The sequence below is a fragment of the Rhinoderma darwinii genome, chromosome 3, assembly GCF_050947455.1.
Source record: "Rhinoderma darwinii isolate aRhiDar2 chromosome 3, aRhiDar2.hap1, whole genome shotgun sequence".
NCBI lineage: Eukaryota > Metazoa > Chordata > Amphibia > Anura > Rhinodermatidae > Rhinoderma > Rhinoderma darwinii.
Window position 1 is genome coordinate 176,372,543 of NC_134689.1, and position 23,184 is coordinate 176,395,726.

The 23,184-nt window shown below is 37.8% G+C and overlaps 1 protein-coding gene across 2 annotated transcripts in view; it reads right to left on the bottom strand.

The window, feature by feature from the left end:
• IMMP2L (inner mitochondrial membrane peptidase subunit 2) overlaps window positions 1-23,184 on the bottom strand; it is a 1,017,993-nt gene that overhangs the window by 368,061 nt on the left and 626,748 nt on the right. For both annotated transcript variants that reach the window (XM_075857081.1, XM_075857080.1), the window contains exon 4: window positions 8,062-8,127. In XM_075857081.1, coding sequence (XP_075713196.1) covers window positions 8,062-8,127 — 66 coding nt within the window. The remainder of the gene's footprint in view (window positions 1-8,061; window positions 8,128-23,184) is intronic.

Genomic DNA, 23,184 nt, shown 5'->3' on the forward strand with positions numbered 1-23,184 from the left:
TCGTTCTTTTGTACAAAATAAATTCTCTTTTACTTCATCCGATTTCGTCTGTCATACTGTGATGACCGAATAGATACACTCATGGAAAATTCTCATACGGCTGCGCCAGAGAACATTCAATTTTTTTAGCTTTTGATTTCCATGGTCTACATATCGAGGCTGACACAGCTCCCGGATCGGAACTCAGGCTGCAACCCGGACCTAAACTACTATATCCCGGTGGAAAATTGGACCATGCCAAACTGGATGTTATGCTCCCAGCATAACCAGAGCAGGTTAGCATAACTTGACCTTAGTGCATGAACCAATCAAAAACTTGGTGTGGACAATGTGCGCTTTGTTTCCTTTTCTTTTCCCTGTCTAGCCACTACATTATATGGTACAATAAACGGTGCTGTGAAAATCTACAACTCGTCCTGCAAAAAACAAGCCCTCATATGGCTATATTGACGGAAAAATAAAAACAATTATGGATTTTGGAAGGTGGGAAAGAAAAAAATGAAAGTGAAAATCCGAAAAATGGCTGCGGCGGGATGGGGTTAAGAATAAGAACACAGTTTTTATTCCTTTACTTCTTTTTATGCTTCTTTTTAAAACGTTCGAAATTTCACTTATATGTGACACATATGTTGAGCCTGTGAGAATTGGAACTCAGGTTTTTATTTTACAGTCTCATAATCAATCTCTCATGGTGTCGTATACAGTACCTATACAATGATCATATACACCACTGGCAAAGAACGTGTCTGATATACAATACCTGTCTTAGGCGGGATTCACACGACCGGGTCCCTCCCGAGCCCGAGTGTCAGCCGGTAAAATCGGCCATTTTGCCCGGCCGGTTTGCATAAAGTTTTGCATCCGTTCCAGGCCGGGCAGATCTGGACAGTGACATCAGCGGCAACTCCTGAAGGGGAATCCCCATGTGTTCGGGGATTCCACTTCAGGAGTTTCCCCTCATGTCACTGCCCAGATATGGACAGAGACAACAAGCGCTCTGTCCAGGAGCGGAATCCCCGAAAACACGGGGATTCCGCTCCTTCAAGGAGCTAAAGTGCGGCTAGCACATAGCAGAGCGGGGAGATACCTCCCTGCTCTGCTATAGTGGCGTCGCTACAGTAGTAGCAGCCGCAGCAGCTGCTAGCGGCGCCATCGAAGGTGTCGCCGGGCCAGGGCGCTTTTAAAACAAGCAGGGGAAGGGAGCCAGCGCAGCACCTGCTGTACACCCCGGCCCTGCCACACAGTGTACAGCCATTCGTCCGAATGGCATCAACTCCTCCTCCTCACATGCACTCTGCGATGTGAGGAGGAGGAGATAGAGCGCAAGCGCCGGAAAACCCGTCCATCACTCGGGACACATTCCGGTGATGGCCGTGTATTACCCGGCCGAAAATAGAGCATGTCGTGTGAATAGCCCCATTAGGGGTCTATTATTCCTAATGCAGCCGGGTGCCGGCCGATTTATGAACGGCCGGCACCCGGCCGGGAAACCCTGTCATGTGAATGAGGCCTTAGGCTCCCACCTATCAAACAGGACAAACCTTAAGTCATATAAGTCACTTCAAAAGTTTGACTGCTCTTTCAAAATAAAGTAGAACATTACATTGTGACTCTCACAACATACAGCAACCTCTACAGACTTCTTGTTATCCATCCATGCGCATCATCCTCTTATTTCCACAGTACAGTCAAAATCGAATTAACAACTGAATGCATATAATTTACTATTCAGCGTATTTATATTAAAATGTCCCCTCTAGCAGTCACCCTTCTCCCTGGGCCACCAATAAGTAAATTTGGCCTTCTGATATATGAATATTATAACTGGCCACCAACATAAAATCTCGCTTGTTCTTATAGTATTTACCAGTAAAATTTTAACAATTTAAATGATCGCTTAATAACGAAATATTTAATAAATAGTTATTTCCATACATACGATTATTATAAACACATTATACAGTATAATTCTGTGTTTTCACGATGTGAAGCCAATGCCATTTATAACAAGAATGCTTTTATCTCTAGAGAACTGCTGAATGAAATTCCAATGTGCCAAATGTCATTACTATTGTAGTGTGAATTTAGATTTTATTATGTCACTTAGCTATAGGGAATGTGAACATAATATATGAGTCCACCACCACAGATATTGGTGGTACTACTGGACCCTAACACTATGCATACAAATGGTACAAGTAGGAACGCACAAGAATGAAATATGTCTGGTGGGAATAGGGATTTAAACATTGATTCTAATCTTAACACATTTTGTATAATGAAGGAAAGAGCATAGGTTCGATCAGCTGCAGAGAGGGAAAGGCCATTGGATTTTATATTGACTCCAAATTGAAAATAATAAGCACTTTACTCAATAGGAAATGTGAACTGTCCAGTTCTTAGTTGTTTTTTCACAGCTGTAAATTTTGGGCATTGTAATACTCAAGTGTTTCTAGCATTATACTCTTAATAATGTAAAAATGATAAAGGTGGATTATTTCTCCCAGAAATATATAATGGCAGCTCCAAGATTTACTACAAATATGCTGGAAGTGCTGTTAAAAATTAATGCATTTCTGCCATGTTTCACATAATTGGCTTTTTCATCTACAAAGCACATTTGCCTGATTTTATGAACTTCAGTATTAACTTTGCCTACGACATCATTCAATTATATGTTTAACAACCAAGTGTTCTTTGGAAAGTAATTATTCTAAATTTATTATTTATATAGAGATATCCAAAGTTCTCTGTATCTATCATGCAAACTATAAACAAAGGACAATCAAACAGTTCTTTGTATTCTGAAGTGATAGTATTGGGAAGCAATGTTTCCTACTATCTTAAATAAAATAAATATCCATACTTTTTCTGCGCTGGAATAGATTTTCTTTAGAAGGTTTTTGAGATAAATAATTGGTACAATGTAAAAGGAGATACTCTACATTCTACTGCAGTTATATTTTATTTCTTACAAAATACATGAAGTTATTGTAGGTTTAATTTCACACTGTATGTATTTACTGGAAATCTGCAGATGGATTTCAAGCAGAAAAACTTACAATGAAATCTGAACAATGGAGTGAACTTCTAAGAAATGATACATATTAACCATCAAGGTATAACATAAAACTGTATCTTACTCATATCTTCGCTATTGAAGCCAATCTGATTAGACAGCCATGATTGATATTTCATAACCATTATTTGACCCCAAAGTATGGGATTAAAAAAAAAGAGAAAAGAATGCAAAAGAAAAAGAAAAATGTGCCCCTTAAGGTAGACGGGAGAGAAATAAAAGAGGTGGAGTAGATATGTTACGTTTTTGGAAAGGTAATGCCTTATTTTATCATTTTCTTGCAACAAGTTGCTGAGTATAAGTGTAAGGGTCGTGTAAACGAGCGCCGATCAATGAGACAGCTTGTTAATCGGCATTTGTTTGCTCCTTTCACAAGGATCTATGTATGGGGACGAGCAGACATTACTACGATCGCTCGTCCTCATACATTTTTTTTTTTTTTTTCAAAGGCATAATTTGTTTATATTTGTCAAATAAATCTTTGTCCTATCAGCATGAAGCTGCTTCACACAGTGTGAGAGACTGAGGCTGGAGGGAAGGGGGATCACTTCAAATAGCCATATCTCCGGTTGTGGACCACCTAGAACAGTGGTTCTTGTGGCATATGAAATATGAGATTCTATTCAGTTCTAGCTGTGAAACAACCGGAGGTATCACCAGTTGAAACACAGTTGTGTATATGTATACTATACGATCACGCTGTGTTGCTGTGTTGGGAAGAGGAAAACTGTATGATGCTGATTGGACAGCATCATACAGAAAACGCAGTAATGGGAGAAATAGGTAATGCGGCACTCACCCAGATGGTACAAAAGGGTCCTTTATTTCGACATAAAATGAAAGCATTTAAAGGGAGGATGTAGCAGACAACACAGGTTATCTGTGTGGCATTCATGATGTATCTTTGTGCTGAGCACCACCCTGGGATGGAAATGGAACTCTTGATTTGAATCTGCTTGTGGAATTGATGAACTCTTCTTACAGTAGTGCCAACTCCTTCTCCCCCATAAAATCATACAGAAAACATTACACTGTCCAGAGTGAAAAGAAAGAGTAACCTCCTATTTGGCTATTATACCCAAATTAGCATATTTATACAAAAAATGCTCATAACTTTGGAAATAATAAATGTTTTTGAAAAAAAATTACACTGTAGTTATAAGCATATAAACTAGTGACAGATCCTCTTTAAGCCTGCATTATCTAAAATAAAGCAAATACAGCTCTGATATAGGAAATTCACCAATTACCGAAATCGGTTAACATTTGTAATAAGGATCTATTTTTGGACAACTGGTCTGTTGTAACCAACAGTATAAAAACATTTCCATTCCCGGTTTGTTTATATTGTAGTAATTCCACAATATTAAGCTTGATTTAACATAGGACAGTGAATTTGAACATAAAGACTGCAGAATACTGATTTAGATAAAAATCAAGCAGCATTTAGCGGTGGTAAAATTTAGTCCCAACATGATAAAGTCCAAATCTAATAGTTAACAGCTCTTCTTATCCAAAACCTATTAAAGCTTTATCACGTAATTTACCAAACTAAAATAGTGTCAACAATATTCCGTTTCATGATAATGAACGAAAAAGTCATTTTCACTCTTGTTTCTATTTGAATCTCATAAGCAATAGTGAAAACTATTTTAAAACCTCATTAGTTCTGCTCGTATGAACCATCAGGACTAATTTCAATATCACCTTGTGGCAAAAACGAACTTATATAATGCAGAATTAACATATTATTATTATTATTATTATTATTATTATTATTATTATTATTATAATAGAAATCACTCGTATCCATTAATATTGTAAAACAACTACAGTAAATAAGCAATATACAGCAGGAAATTACTCAAAGACAAGACCACAATGTCTTATGTAAAATTGTGTGATTGGTGGAGGATCCAGCCCCAGGACCCCCAATGATCAGCTGAACAAAGGGGCAACAGTGATCTCAAATAGTCTGGGCTACAGTACCAAAAACAGACTCTCTCATGTACCTGTCACAGTGACAACTATAGCAGTCAAGGGGCCACAGCACTGCAGCCTAGTCATTCTACTGATTTGTAGCGATCCTGGGGGCTATTAAGGTAAATTTAAAGCTATCTGCTTCTTGCACATATGTACCTCAGCATACACAATTAAAAGACCATATCTTTTATTTAAAGGGTTTTTATATTAACAATTTTTATGGCATGTCAGTTAGAGGTCTAATGGTTTTACCTCCAGTGATCTGAAGAACAAGGCGTCCCCAGTCCTTGCTCTTTGCAGCACATTTGCAGTCACTCTCCATTTAAAAGAATGGAAGATAGAGATGCAGCTGAGTGTCAGCCCTTTACATATATCCTAGTAAATTGAATTAAGAGCTTCTGCTAATGTATGCCCACCTCCTACTGAGCGTGATGACTATTGACCTATAAGGCCTTATTTACACGAGCGTGGCGCATCTCGGATGTGAAAAACTGCAGTTTTTCACGTCCGAGGTGCATGCGTGTTCAGCGCTGTGGGATGCGATGTCTCGCATCCCCCATAGATGACAGTGGGCCGTCACAAGGACGTTTTACACGCTTGTGTAAATAAGGCGTAAATGACATGCCATAAAAGTTTCCCATGAGAAAATGGCATTAAGAAGTGCACATATTAGTAAATTGTTATAGCGGTTTTCTGGCTGTTTCCCCAGTTTGAAAGAATGGAAAGGCTAAGAGCAAGACTTTACATGGCTAGCTTCCTGAGTGCATGTGTTAATTCATATCTCTAACCAGCTCTAGGCAGAGACAGCCCTATATTATAGCTAACTATGGTCACTTTATTGTTCCCTCAGTTGAATAAGAAGAGCAAATCTGATGACCAAACTGTTGCACTATCAAGTAAAATACTTTTCAGAGAATGACCCCATATAAATGTAATTATTATGGTTGAGAAGTGCTAGAAATAAATATAAAATATGTACAGTCTAATCCAATATAGATAAATTTTTACATTTTATATCCAAATTTATGTAAGAAAAAAACACATGACATAAAAAAAGTCTTCTTTTTTTTTTGGTAAAGAATGCATAAAGCTTTTGTTTTGAAATATAGCCACACAAACGATACTTTTGACTAGTGAAAAATTTTTTTTCAAGATCATAAGATGATCAGTTTCTTTTTTTTTTTCCTTTCTAAAATCAATTTGCGGGTAAAGATCTCCGGTAGCTGTGTCAACTCAAATTATCTAAGATGGATTTTTGATGACTGCAATGGTCATATTGGGAACTTACATACTACCTAAACCACTAAACAAAGATAGCAATTCAGACTCTAATCAAGGTCTCAATTGTACAATGTCAAGGTTTTATCCTGTACGTGCAAATCATATCCTAGTACAAATTACAAGTTAGAAAGCATGATGTTACATTATATGAAACATAGCTAAGTGCACTTGTTTTGTGATTCCATTCTATAATGCTCGGCTACCGCAAGAAAATCACTGACTTGGAGCATTTCTTAGAAAATAAAGTTCTGTAATTGTATTATTGGATTGCTTGCTTGATGCAAAAGAATAGTTTGATAAAGTACAACAATACACCATTATAACTCTATATTAACTTTTACTATAAAAGATTTTATGATCCTAATGTAAAGCTAGCATTTTCCCGCTGCAACATCCCATATATATTGCTCAATAAAAACAGTGGATTCCATTTTCAAGCTGTAATAGAAAACATGTTACTTTCACCTTTCCTATTCCTCAAATCCAACATTTTGCTCTTCTTTAGAACATTAGTGCCATTTATACTATATATATATATATATATATATATATATATACACACACATATACACATACATACATTTTATACATATTCTCCTAAATAGATTTAAAAAAATACATATTGTAGGACACGACAATATCTAAACAGGAAAAAATATACTGTTAGTTCATGGATTAACTAACACTGTACAAAAAATAAAAGTCTTTAAATATGTTTCATAGTTTTGATTTAAAAACAAATGATTAGCTAAAAACAAAGAATTAAAAAATACACTCAAACAACATGATATTAGTATCAATTAAAGGAGTTCTCCCCCTTGGACAATCCTTTTATATTAGAGATATTCTTTGATGATAAGTTCTTAACAAGGTTATCCCAATGCTGAGACCCACAAAGATCAATGCAATTCTTTGGGGAAATGTGGAAGCAAATGGTTAATTTCCCTGTAGTGCCTCCACAGGAGAAGTGAAGCATAACAGATTGTCCATTGAAATTAATTGGATGTCTGTGTAATGTACGGAAAAGCTTTGTTTCCCCTCTAAGCTCTGTTTAGTAAGTCAAGGTCTTGAATGGGGAACCCTCAGAATTCCCTAATATACTGAGGGTTTTAAAACAGGTTTTGGGGTATAGATAAGGGTCAGAATGGGACTGAAAAAAGAACTGCACAGGACTTAATGTCATGCTACGTAAGTCACAGCTTCTAGAATTTTTGTCTTGCAGTACAAGAGTCTTTGCATTCGTTTTAGCCTTGTCATCATTTGAATGTGTTTCTTTAGTTTCCTCAGACTATAACATACTAGAAATATAATCAGCTTTGAATACGACTTTGGTTACAACATTGAAAAAATAGGTTGTAAGCTCAATTGGGGCATAGAAAATTGTGAACAATATAATTCTCTGCATAGCTGTGCATAATATGTCAGCACTAGAATAATAATAATAATAATAGTAATAATAACAATAATAATAATGTTTTCCTAGCTATGCATTGTGCACATCCTTTATTAATGTGTTAGTCATCTACATTTTTAAAAAGAAAAACAAATATAAATGAATATGTATCGCATAATAAAGGTTTTCTGTTGTCATTGATGATAAACAAACACATTCTTGTGTTCTTTGGTCCTTTAAGAAGAATGTACTTTATCACCCTACAGTAAATGTGTGCTATGGAAGTGTACAGAAAAGCAGCATCTATTTTTGCTTTCAAACTTACTTTACAACGTCTCCTTCCAGACCAATCACACGTTTAATAATCTTCTGTTCTGGGTTCTTCGGAGACCTACAAAGAAAGAGGATATGATCATGTAATCAATGATTAATGAAGCATGGGGAAATAAATGAAGAACTGCTCAATAGGGCAGACAATACAGAAATAGGTTTTTCACTCTTGTGCTGACATTGTATCAATCCAGTTTAGGCTGCTTTGACATGACGCCAGATTATAATGAAGAAAAATGTAAGCCTTACTTAACCAAATTATTAGACTCAGGGTATGTGTGGCACTTGATCACATATTAGAGTGACATCATATGGAAATACAAGGAGTGCTTAAAACATGCTTGGTATTCTGTACTGACATTGAAGTCTAAATTCTTGACATTCATCTGACACAGCGCATATAATAAACATTCAAAGGAATTATGCTTCGAAAAAAGATCAGTGAACTGCTAACAACATAGTCACAAGGTAACAAGCAAACATAAAGCTCAAATCAGCTTGACAGCTGGATTACGTGATCACCATGTATAAATGAGTGAATACTTATGCAGCAGCATTTTTATTAAGCGTATTAACGTTTTTTTCGTTGTATAATGAAAAGTTAGGCAACGAAGTAATATACTTTGGGATAAATATCTGGTCATTTTCATGTCTGCTTGATGTCAGTGAATGAAATCACTCATTGTTTCCATCTATAGACTGATAACCTCTCCTGATCATATCCACCTGATACAGCTCATTACAAGAGATAGCTCTTAGGCTGGGGCTAGACCTAGATTTTTTTTTTTGTAGTAAGTAATAAATCGCTGTCCATATGAATGCATTAGGTTCGGGCTATTTATCGCACTACAAAAAAAATGGCTGTGATATCGCTGTGATAAATCACTGTCCATAGGAATGAATTGAGCAGCTTGAATATTTGATTTTCCATACCAGACAAAATGACACATGGTAAATTACGTCATGTATGAATTGAGGTTCGTTCTTTTTTCATGAATAACATGAAGTAATTCTCTGCAGCGTAAATTATTCGCAAACAAAATACGCAGTCTTACATCACATGTGAATTCCCGCTTATGAAATACAAAAAACACACATTTTCTTATTATCTTATGATTTATTTTATACATGGCAGACTGTATTCAAACTGGCAGACCTCTGGATCAAACTGGATAATAAAGAAACAAAGGCCTCTCGAACATGGCCATATTACGGCTCCGTGTTGTATAGAGCCAAGATAGGGCACCCATACAGGTGGGGCTTTACTGTACATCCATACTCCTTCAATTTCACACGGAAACAAAGTGTTTTGTTTTTTTTTGACACATTACTAATGTGTCCGACAGAAAAGTATAGTGGCATGCTCCATGTGCATGGCGGTATTATCCCCTAGAAGCATCATATGGCAGCACACAAAGTCCCTAAATCCCTGTAGTATGGACCCACTAGTGACTCTGTGTGCCTTGTATAAAGCCTCTAATGTGTGCGTGAGGCCTGACATCTCCTTAAACTAGCAAAACAGTTTCCTTACACTCAGGGCTTATTCATACGACGGGGACAATCGGCCGTGCGACGGCTATTTTTCTTAACAGCCGTCACACAGCTGAATTAAAGTCAATGCACGTCTGTGGGTCTATTCACACGGCTATTTTTTTAACGGACCATATGAACGGCCCATGAAACAATAGGACATGTCCTATTTTTGTCCGTTTTCCCAGATCCCTCAATAGACTCAAGTCTGAGGGATAAGTGAAAACGGGTCCCGCATGGATGCAAATCGGCTGTGAAAAACACCCATTCATGTGAATACGGCCTTACACAGCAAGGAACAATTTCAAAAATGTTTGCAACTTTGCATTATACGGTTGTTCCTGTTGATAACGGACGGTTTCCAATAATAACAATATAACTTATGTTTAACACCTTAATGACCTGCTAAATGTTTCCATTTTTGCCTCTCTGTCTTTCAGCAGCCATAAATTTTTTATTTTTTTTCATTGAGATGGCTGTATGAGGCTTTGTGTTATGCAGGAGAATTTTTTTTCGTGCAGTTTAGGGATCAAAAAAATTCACTGTGTAAGTCATATAATTTATTTTATGGCATGAATATAGGAAAAAACGATTCTCTGTATAATTTGTTTTGGTTATTTTTTATCCCGTATTTTTTATCCCGTTCATGTTCCACACTAAATAAGTTAATTGTTCAGGTTATGACGGTTGTGTAGATATCTAATACGTGTAGGTTTTTTGTTTTTATATAATGTATGGGCAATAAAATGTATTTTATGCAAAATAATGACATTTTTTGGAGGGACTTCTTTTTATTTATTTATCTAAAAAATCCCATTATGGGATAACTTTATTTACACCTTTATTTTTTACTTATGTATTAGAATACACCTGTATGCTAATACATTACACTGTGTCACTATGACACAGGCTTCTGTTAGGGAAGCACATAGTGTGACCTAACTGCAGGCACACTGAACAGATAGCTCTGGGGGCCTTTCTAGGACCCCAGGGCTGACTGCACAGGGATTTCCTGGTCTTTGATCGCATCAAAGGGTTTCCAGTGACACAATCAAAGAGGGGAGTTCCCTTTGATCATGCCGTGGTCACGGACTGTGACGATCAAAGGGTTAAACAGCTGGGGTCGGAATGTTTTCCGATCCCAGCTTTATTCAGGAGACTGCTCTAAGTTCAGGAGCTGTAAGTCATAAAGGAAGAAACAGAACTAGAATCCAGCGCTTGAAGCAGGTAAAAGGAACCGACGTTCCACTTTTATTAGTAGTATATCACACTTAAAAAAGAATGGTTAATAATATAACAGAGTACAGAGTTGAGTAGAAGGGGGAAGGTTGAAATTGCCTTGGTTAATTTTGCCTACGCGTTTCTGACACGTCCTGTGTCCTTACTCATGGCATTCTAGAAATGTATGAATAAATTGACAACTGGGTGTTGCCATTCCACTTGTCAAAGGGGCATGTCCCTACATAGTCTGATAGCATTGATTGGACATTGTCAGTCCGTGTAGGGACACACCCCAACTGGTAACACCCAATTAACAATTTATTTCATTGTAATTTCATGGGGAATACAAGCATTTATAAAAACGGACATGTCATAAGAGATGACAGGTCCTCTATAAATTTCTAGATATTTTGCTTTTACCTGCTCAAGTATATCTTATTTCACACAAAAATCACTCCATTACAAGCTCCAATATAAAAATATGTTGCTTTTTACGTCTGCCCAGAATGATCTACTGTCCACAGGGAGATATGATAAGGGGGAAATGTTTTCATGTTGTATAGAAAACGTAGGCTTCACATATCTGGAATAGGGGAAAATGCAATCATGAGGCATATAAACAGCGTCATGGGGTTGGATGAAAATAGAACCTGCTTATTTCATCTCATCAGAGGAGTCATATTTTAATCTTCAAGAGTCACAAATGCTGCTGAATTGTACAAAACTGAAATTAACTTGTGGACAGGCTTTTTAAAATTCATTCATAAGTATTACCATTTGATTAGCATGTATAGTATGTAAGCTAATTACTAACCTCAGTGTTAATTCACACCCACTCAGCAATAATAGTAAAGACCTTCAATGAGCATCAGTTTAAATCAAAGTCGGGCATATTCAATCACTGAATGGTCAATTTTTGCCAATAATAATATAATTGTACATTTAAACCTTTGATTTATCAAAGTCGCTCTAGGGAAACCTTTCGTTTATAAATTATGCTCCTTCCAAAGGGCTTAATGTAGGATTAGGCAAAGTAATTTAATTAAAGTGTTAAATTAAAGGTATTGGAATGAAGCCTTCACTCATTTAAACAAATAGGGTTTTGCAGTGAATGTTAAAGTAATGCTCTACAGGTAGATACATTTTTCAATTAGATTACTGCATTATCTAAACTTGACTTAACACTTATATAGAATGCAAAATATATTAATGGTGTGTGTGTGTGTGTGTGTGTGTGTGTGTGTCTGTGTGTGTCAAAGTAAGAATGCTTTAAAAAAAAAGAAGTGTTAATAGTTTGTTTTATTAATTAACGAAATGCAAAGTGAATGAACAAAAGAGAAATCTAAATCAAATCAATGTTTGGTGTGACCACCCTTTGCCTTCAAAACAGCATCAATTCTTCTAGGTACACTTGCACAAAGTTTTTGCAGGAACTCGGCAGGGAGGTTGCTCCAAACATCTTGGAGAATTAACTACAGATCTTCTGTGGATGTAGGCTTACTCAAATCCTTCTGTCATCTAATATAATCCTAAACAGACTCGATGATGTTGAGATCAGGGCTCTGTGGGGACCATATCATCACTTCAAAGGCTCCTAGTTCTACTTAATGGCATTGGCTGTATGTTTGGGGTCATTGTCCTGCTGCCTCCATGCTGCTGCATGGTATTGCATGATGGATAAGTATCTGCCTGTATTTATCAGCAAGTAACCTCCACCATGCTTCAGGGTTGCCTGCAGACATGCATTATTGTATTGCTCTCCAGCCCTTTGGCGAACAAACTGCCTTCTGTTACAGCCAAATATTCAAATTTTTGACTCATAAGTCCAGAGCACCTGCTGCCATTTTTCTGCACCCCACTTCCTATGTTTTTGTGCATAGTCGAGTCGGTTGAAGACCACTTCTGGCCAGACTTCTCCGAACAGTAGATGGTTGTACCTGGGTCCCACTGGTGTCTGCCAGTTATGAGCTGATGTCACTGCTGGAAATCTTCTGATTTCGAGGGGAAGTAAGCATGATGTGTCTTTGATCTGCTGCACTATGTTTCCTTGGCCGACCACTGCGTATACGGTCCTCTTTATTTGTGCTTCTTCAAAAGAGCTTGAACAGCACATCTTGAAACCCCAGTCTGATTTGAATCTTTGCCTGAGAGAGACCTTGCTGATGCAGTATAATTACCTTGTGTCTTGTTGCTGTGCTCAGTCTTGACATGGTGGACCTGTGACATGAAACAGTTTTACACCACTCACCTTTGGAGCAGAGTTTGGCTGTTCCTCACCCCATTTTAAGCTACCTACACAGCTGTATCTGTTACCGTCAATGACTGTATTTCAACCTCCATATGAAAATGATGATCATTATCACCTGTTTGGTATAATTGGTTAATCATGTACCTGACTATAATCCTACAAAATCTATGAATTTGTGCAAGTGTACCTAGAAGAATTGACGCTGTTTTGAAGACAAAGGGCGGTCACATCAAAAATTGTATTGATTTAGATCTCTCTTCTGTGCATTCAGTTTGTATTTGGTTAATTGATGAAATAACTATTAACACTTCTATCTTTGAAAGCATTCCTACTTTGCAGCATATAACTATATACACACACATATATATATATATATGCACACACACACACACACACACACACACACACACACACACAAAAAGAGAGAGTGGTATTGGGACACAGCTCTTAACCCCTTAGTGACCAGCCTAATTTAGGCCTTAATGACTAAGCAATTTTTTTGTGTTTTTCCATTGTCGCATTCAAAGAGCTAGAACTTTTTTATTTTTCTGTTGACGTAGCTGTATAACAACTTGTTTTCTGAAGGACAAGTTTTATTTTTTAGTAGCACAATTTTGGGGTACATATAATTTATTGATTACCTTGTATTAACTTTTTTGGAGGGAAATAGAAAAAAAACCAGCAATTTTGCCATTCTTTTTTGCGTCTTAAATTTACGCAGTTTGTGGAGTGGTATAAATAACATAACTTTATTCAGTGGGTCATTATGATTGCAGCGATACCAAATGAATATAGTTTTTTTTATGTATTACTAATTTTACACAGTAAAAACACTTTTTTTTTTTTAATTATTTGTTTTTGTGTCGCCATAATTTAAGAGCCATAACCTTTTTATTTTTCTGCTGCCAAAGCTGTACGAGGGCTTTTTTTTTTTTTTGCAAGACGATTTGACATATTTATTGGTACCATTTTGGAGTAAATACGACTTTTTGATCACTTTTTATCAAATTTTTTGAAGGCTGGATGAACAGAAAACAGCAATTCTGGCATTGTTTTATTTTTATTTTTTTACGGCGTTTACTAATGTAAATAATGTAATCGTTTTATAGTTGGGGTTGTTACGGACAAAATATGTGTAACTTTTTTTCATAAGAAAGGGGGAAAAATGAGTTTTTCTTTTTTTTTTTTACTTGGGGATTTTTATTTATTTATTATAAACTTTATTAAAGTTTTTTCTTTTTTTTTAGTCTCACTAGGGGATTTTACCATGCGATCATTTGATCACTTTTATAATACACTGCAATACTTCTGTATTGCAGTATATTATTGACTGTCTGCGAAAAACTGACAAGCATCTGTTAGGTCATGGCGTGGCCTAACAGACATTCACTAAAGGGAGACCTGGGACCTTTGTTAGGCCCCCGGCTGCCATAAAAACCATCGGCACACCACGATTGCATCACGGGTGTGCCGATGGGGTGACAGGGGGAGCCCCCTCCCTCTAAAACCACTATTGACCGCCGCTTCTGAGGGGTTAAACGGCGAGAACAATGCTCATTTCGATTCCGCCTGGTCGAGCAAGTCTGCTCCAATCCCTCAGCTACCTCCGGTAGCTGAGAATAGGGAGCTTTTGCTGCTCCCGGCGGCGCCACTTTATTCTGATGCAGCACTGTAAAAAGGCTAATGCATCAGAATAAAGCCGTTAGTGACTGCGGTAAAAACACCTATGGGCAGTCACTAAATGGGTTAATCATTGAATTCAAGTGTTTCATTTAAATACAACTGCCATAGGTGTATAAGATCCAGCACCTAGCCTTGCATTCTGCCTTTACAATCATTTGCGAAAGAATAGGTCGTTCTAAAGAGCTCACTGAATTCCAGTGTGGTACTATAATAGGATGCCACAGTTGCAACAATTCAGTTCATAAAATTTCTTCCTTCCTAGATAATCCACAATCAACTGTGAGTGGTATTATTGCAAAGTGGAAGCATTTAGGACCCACAGCAACTCAGCCACAAAGTGGAAGACCACATAAAGGGAGAGAGCAGGGTCACCAAGTGCTGAGGCTCATGGTGCATAAAAGTCGCCAACGCTCTGCTGACTTAATAGCTACAGTTCCAAACCTTCTCTGGCATGAACATCCGCACAAAAACTGTGCGCCGGGAGTTTCAAGGCATGGATTTTTCTGTCCGAGAAGCTGTGCAAGCCTTATATCATCAAGCACAATGCCAAGCGTCGGATGGAGTGGTGTGAAGCACGCCACCACTGGACTCTAGAGCAGCAGAAACGTGTTCTGTGGAGTGACTAATCACCCTTCTCTATCTGCCAGTCTGATGAGTCTTGGTTTGGCGAGTGCCAGGAGAACGTTACCTGCCTGACTGCATTGTGCCAACTGTAAAGTTTTTTTGGAGGAGGAATAATTGTATGGGGTTTATTTTTCAGGGGTTTGCCTAGGCCCCTTATTACCAGTGAAGGGAAATCTTAATGCTTTAGCATACTAAGGGCCGGTTCACATCAGCGTTCACTTTCCGTTGAGGGATTCCGTCTGAGGTTTCCGTCGGCTGAACCCCTCAACGGAAAGTCAAACGGAAACCTGATCTTCCGTTTGCATCACCATTGATATCAATGCTGACGGAAATATTGATAATGGCTTCAGTTTGTCACCATTCCGTCAGGTTTCCGTTTTTTCGACAGAATCAATAGCGCAGTCGACTGCGCTATTGATTCCGTCACAAAAACGGAAACCTGCCGGAATGGTGACAAACTGAAGCCATTAGCAATATTTACGTCACCATTGATATCAATGGTGATGCAAATGGAAACAAATGTTTCCGTTTGACTTTCCATTGAGGGGTTCACCCAACGGAAACCTCAGACGGAACCCCTGAACGGAAAGCGAACGCTGATGTGAACCGGCCCTAAGACATGTTGAACAATTGTATGCTCCCAAGTTTGTGGAAACAGTTAGGGGAGGGCCCTTTTCTGTTCCAGCATAAGTATGCCCCAGTGTACACAGCAAGGTCTTTAAAGGCATGGTTGGGAGCGTTTGATGGCCATGACAGACCTAGTGGCAGTAAAAGGGTAAATCAACATAAAAATTGAGTGACCTTACAAACAAATTGCATTACGTATCATACTGATGGTGCGTTACAGCATTTCCGGCTAGCCCAATTCTTCTACAGAGTTCTTGAAAGGAAAGTACCACTCCATGCACAGGAATCCAATAAAGGAAAGGCTACTGTTACTGTCCCACTCCATTATACAAGGTGACTGTTTCCAAAAGCAGCAAGCTGAACTGTGAATGGACGCAATAAAACAGGCCTGTAACTCATAATGAGTACAACATAGGTAACACAATTTCCTGGTAAAATGAAAAAAAAAAAAAAAAACATACATTGTCACAGTGACCCCCATGGACCTGGAATAGGGCAGCATAGTATAGTGAATGATCTACATTTTAGACAATTCATTATAACTATTGAATTTTATAAATAATGTACTCTTAGTTTGACCATTTAATAACAGTTAGGGTATATTCACACGGTTAACAAAATATGTCTGAAAATACGGAGCTGTTTTCAAGGGAAAACAGCTCCTGATTTTCAGACTTTTTTGAGCATCTCGCATTTTTCGCTGTGTTTTTTACGGCCGTTTTTGGAGCTGTTTTCAATAGCGTCTATGAGAAAACGGCTCCAAAAATGTCCCAAGAAGTGTTTTGCACTTCTTTTGACGAGCCGTCATTTTATGCGCCGTATTTTGACAGCGACGTGTAAAATTACAGCTCATCTGCACAGAACATCGTAAGACCCATTGCAAGCAATGGGCAGATGTTTTCCGACATATTGGAGTCGTTTTTTCAGGCGTAAAACGCCTCCATTACGTCTGAAAAGAGGTCGTGTGCACATACCCTTATACAACTTACAGGGAAAAACATAGTATAAAGTACCTAGTACTTAAATCTGCCCTGCAAAGGGATCAAAGTAGTTGGTGAGTGGGGAAGTGGAATACAGTTTGGATAAATTAAAAAATCTGAATGAACTTTTCCAAGCTGGCCATGAATTGAACTTATTGTATGGTATACACTACCATAAAAAATAAATATTATCAAAACGGGTTGTCTACTACCGTACAACTGATGACCTATCCACCTGATAGGTCATCAGTATATCACCGGTGCGGGTCCGACACACAAACCCCGCACCGATCAGCTGCTCAGGCTGCCTGCGGGCACCAAATGTTATTGCACAGTATACAATGTACGGAGCTGGAAGCAGTTGGTTCCGTACATTGCAAAGCGGCCGTGCTGTTGAACTGTCGCTCGGCTATTATTCACTTGAATAGGAGCAAAGCTGCAGTTCTGCAGTTCGGGCGCTATTCCGTGGCTGAAGCCATCCTCTTCCGGCATGGATGTCCAGTGCCCGGAGGCAGCCAGAGTAGCTGATCGGTGTGGGGTCCGGGTGTCGGACCCCCACCGATCATAAACTGATGACCTATATGGTAGTGGACAACCCCTTTAAAGACATATGACTACTTAAAAAAGGTCACAGAGCCGAAATGTTGCTGGTGCTTGTACTATGGGATAATGTTAAGATTCTATTTTTTTGGAATGCGGATGTCATTGCTTCTGTTTTATATGGCTGCTTGGAGTCGTTACAAAAGACATTGTACTTTTATTCATACTGCAGAGAAGGTTATGAAAGGTGTTATACATATATGCAAGTCTTAATTGTCACAAATAAATATTTTTCAATGCCATAGATTGATATGTATTTTGCTATACCAATGAGCTGAGTATCAAGTTAGAAGCTGCAGATATAGAAGGCCATGTGTTGTTTTTTTTTGGCATAACGCAACTCATGGGAGACTGGGAAAATGTATGCATTTGCCATGGTATTAGTTTTAGATTAAAATATGATTTGGTAATAAAGCAATATGGAAGGAGTAATTATGTATTAAAAGTTATACTGTGAGTGCACTTTATTTGTACAGAAAATGTGTACTTTCTGACTTGTAAAGGTTGATGGAACTCATCACTGCAACAATTTATCATTTTCCAGTCTTGTGTCTTACCAAATGTAGCGAAGAAGCATTTATTTATTATTTGCTGTTTAGGCTAATAATGGAGATATTTTTTATACAGTATGACCAAAAATTGTATCCACAATTCAATCTGCATTTTTCTTTTTGTTGCCCTAGCTACATAGATTATTACTCAAAGTTAACAAAATTGCAATGAGTTAATCTGTACATCTAAAGCTATTTGTCGGTCTAAGGTCTCATGCAGATTGCAGAACCGTATGCACCTGTGTTGCCGTATGGTTTACCGTGAGAAATGTTCCTAGAGGAGAATAGCTCTGTAATACGGGGTCCAATAGAACATGGCACAATTTCGTCCTGAAAATTGGTTTTGCAACTCAGTAACAATGAAATTCGGTAAAAGTTTTTCATGAACACTTGAACCGTCTCTCTTTTAAACAACCATTATTCAGTAATATTTTCATCTTCTTCTTCTATATAGAGGAAACCCTACAGGTTATTTATTTTTAGAATGTCATCATAAACTTACAGTGGAGCCACAAAACAACTTTCAAAGTATACCAATAAAATGCTGAGGTTGGTGCATTGCTGTAATAATGCAAAGCTAAAAAGCTGTAATTACTTTGAAATTAAATTCAAGTTTACACACAGAAAGCACAGAAGTGTTAGGTACATAGATGCAAACAAGGTGCTTGCCAGATGTACATTTTTTCATTTTGAAGAAGTCTTCTTAGATCTGCTCAGCTATGCAAAAATGAGTGATGCTTCCAAGGAATTTCATTGAATAGTCACATATGCAGAAACTTAGGTTTATTCACAATAAATCACTTAAACCATAGAAATATTATTTGATTTCTTTTTTTTTTTTTGCAAATATTGTCAGCATAGCAGCTGCATCCTCCCTTCAAATCTTAAAATCGAGCCATTTGTGAATACTTACATTCATAAAACACCTGCGTTTCTATTTCCACTGAAATGCTAAGTTTTAAAATGCTACACTTCAATAAACATTTAAAAAAATGTGTATTTGCATATACAGTATGTTACATTATACCATAATAATAATTCAGTTAGAAAAAGCCCAAATACACAATGTTTATAGTAAGGACATTCCTCACTCGTTGCTTTTTTACTAGCTATTTTGGGGTACATACAGTTAGGTCCAGAATTATTTGGACAGTGACACATTCTTCATGATTTTGGCTCTGCATGTCACCACATTGGATTTGAAATGAAACAACTGAGATGCAATTGAAGTCTAGACTTTCAGTTTTAATTCAAGGGGTCGAACAAAAATATCCTGTGAAGTGTTTAGGAATTGCAACCATTTTTCTACACAACCTCCTCATTTCAGGGGCTCAAAAGTAATTGGACAAATTAACATTACCATAAATAAAATGTGTTTTTTTAACCCCTTCAGGACCCAGCTACTTTTGGACCAAATGACACAGCCTCATTTTTTAAATCTGACGTGTGTTACTATATGTGGTAATAACTTGGGAACGCTTTTACCTATCCAAGCGATTCTGAGATTGTTTTCTCGTGACATATTGTACTTTAAGTAAGTGAAAAAATTTGGTCGATATATTCAATATTTTTGTGTGAAAAACACCAAAATTTAGAGAAAATATGCAAAAAATTAGCATTTTCTAAATTCAAATGTATCTGCTTGTAAGATAGATAGTTATACCACACAAAATAGTTACTAGCTAACATTTCCCATATGTCTACTTTAGATTGGCATAATTTTTTGAACATCCTTTTATTTTTCTAGGACGTTACAAGGCTTATAAGTTTAGCAGCAATTTCTCAAATTGTCAAGAAAATTTCAAAAGCCTATTTTTTTAGGGACCAGTTCAGTTCTGAAGTCGCTTTGAGGGCCTTATATATTAGGAACCCCCACAAATCACCCCATTTTAAAAACTGCACCCCTTAAAGTATTCAAAACAGCATTTAGAATGTTTCTTAACCCTTTATGCGTTTCACAGGAATTAAAGCAAAGTGGAAGGGAAATTTGAAAATTTCATTTTTTTTTTGCAGAAATTCCATATAAATCCATTTTTCCTGTAATACTGAAGGTTTTTACCAGAGAAACACAACTGAATATTTATCGTCCTGATTCTGAAATTTTTAGAAATCTCCCACATGTGGCCCTAGTGCGCTACTGGACTGAAACAAAAGCCCCAGAAGCAAAGGAGCACCTAGAGGATTTTTGGGCCTTCCCTTTCTTAAATTATATTTCAGGCACCATGTCAGGTTAGAAGAGGTTTTGTGGTGCAAAAATAAAAGGAAACACCCAAAAAAGACCCCATTTTGAAAACTACACCGCTTGAGGAATTCATCTAGGGGTATAGTGAGCATTTTGACCCCACGGGTGTTTCATAGATTTCATTAGAATTGGGCAGTGAAAATGAAAAATTACATTATTTTCCAATAAGATGTAGCTTTACCTCAAAATTTTTATTTTTTTCAACAAATAAATGATGAAAAGCACCCCAACATTTGTAAAGCAACTTCTCCAGAGTACAGAAATACCCAACATGTGGTCATAAACGGCTGTTTGGGGAAGCGGCAGGACTCAGAAGGGAAGGCACGCCATTTAGCTTTTGAAGTACAGATTTTGCTGGTTTGATTTCTCGGCACCATGTCACATTTGTAAAGCTCCTAAGGTACCAGTACAGTGGAAACCCCCCAAAAGTGACTCCATTTTGGAAACTACACCCCTAGAGGAATTCAACTAGGGGTGTAGTGAGCATTTTGACCCCCCAGGTGTTTCATAGATTTCATTAGAATTGGGCAGTAAACATGAAAAATTTCATTTTTTTTCACTAAAACGTAGCTTTAGGTAAAAATGTTTCATTTTCTCACCAAATAAAGGAGAAAAGTCACCATAACATTTGTAAAGCAACTTCTCCAGAGTACGGAAATACCCCATATGTGGTAATAAAGTACTGTATGAATACACATCAGGGCTCAGAAGGGAAGGAGTGCCATTTGGCTTTTGAAGAGCAGATTTTGCTGGATTGTTTTTTTTGCGCCATGTCGCTTTTGCAAAGCCCCTTAGGTAGCAGTACAGTGGAAACTACCCAAAAGTGACTCCATTTGGCAAACTACACCCATTGAGGAATTAATCTAGGGGTGTAGTGAGCATTTTGACCCCACAGGTGTTTCATAGATTTCATTATAATTGGGCAGTGAAAATGAAAAATCACATTATTTTCCAATAAGATGTAGCTTTACCTCAAAATTTTTATTTTTTTCAACAAATAAATGATGAAAAGCACCCCAACATTTGTAAAGTAACTTATCCAGAGTACGGAAATACCCAACATGTGGTCATAAACTGCTGTTTGGGCAAGCAGCAAGGCTCTAAAGGGAAGGAGTGCCATTTAGTATTTGGAGTGGAGATTTTATGATTCGTTTTTTTACACCATGTTGCATTGAGCTATAGTACCAGTACAGTGGTACCCCCGATAAATTACCCCATTTTGGAAACTAGATCCCTCAAAGAATTTATCTAGGGGTGTAGTGAGCATTTTGACCGCACAAGTGTTTTGCAAAAATGAAGTTGCAGATTGAAAATTGCTGTTTTCCACAGATATGCCATTTCAGTGCCCAATGTGTTGTGCCCAGCTTGTACCACCGTAGACACACATCCCATAAATTGTTAAGAGGGTTCTCCAGAATACAGTAATACCCCATATGTGATCATAAATTGCCGTTTCGGCACACTGCCAGGCTCAGTTGGACCACCATTTGGCTTTTGAAGCGCAGATTTTGGTTGGTGTTTTAGTGGTATTTTATCTTATAATGTGGGGGCATATGTAAGCTGAGCGGAGTGCAACAGGGTATATGTAAACTGTGCGTAGTACATCAGGATATATGTAAGCTGTGCGGAGTACATCAGGATATATGTAAACTGTGAGGAGTACATCAGCGTATATGTAATATGTGCGGGTACATCAGGCTATATGTAAGCTGTGCGTAGTACATCAGGATATATGTAAGCTGGGCGGAGTACATCAGGGTATATGTAAGCTGTGCGGAGTACATCAGGATATATGTAAACTGTGAGGAGTACATCAGCGTATATGTAATATGTGCGGGTACATCAGGCTATATGTAAGCTGTGCGTAGTACATCAGGATATATGTAAGCTGGGCGGAGTACATCAGGGTATATGTAAGCTGTGCGGAGTACATCAGGGTATATGTAAGCTGTGCGGAGTATATCAGGGTATATGTAAGCTGGGCGGAGTACATCAGGGTATATGTAAGCTGGGTGGAGTACATCAGGGTATATGTAATATGTGCGGGCACATCAGGCTATATGTAAGCTGTGAGAAGTACATCAGGGTATATGTAAGCTGGGCGGAGTACATCATGATATATGTAAACTGGGCGGAGTGCATCAGGGTATATGTAAGCTGGGCGGAGTACATCAGGGTATATGTAAACTGGGCGGAGTGCATCAGGGCATAATAGGATGATGTAATAATGGGGAGAATGAATAATCCATGGATTGGTGTGGTACGCTTTGAACCAATCCTTTATACACAGGCCGGGTTTTTAGGGTATTATACAAAATATCTGCGCTCCAGTGTTGCCTAATCTTTGACTTCTTCATTAGCCCTATAAGCTGCACAAGGCCCTAAAGTTTCCTCATCTCCGCTGCATCTACAAGGTCCAGCAAATGACGATGTAGGGTATTTAGTGAAATTCTAGTGGACCTAAAAATGAGTCTGGGCCGTCATTTTGCATCATTGCGTTATGAGAGTCATAACGTGTTATTTTTCCGTTGACGGAGCTGTGTGAGGGCGCGTTTTTTGTGGAACGAGCTGTAATTTTTATTGGCTCCATTTTGGGGTACATGCGATTTTTTTGTTTATCACTATTTATTACATTTTTTGGGATGAGATGAGGAAACCAAAAAACAGCAATGCTAGCATGTTTTTTTTTGTTTGTTTCTTTTACAGTGTTCACCGTGCAGTATAAACATGTTAACTTTATTGTGCGGGTCGATAACGATTACAACGTCACCAAATTGATATCGTTTTTTTACGTTTCACTACGTTCACACAA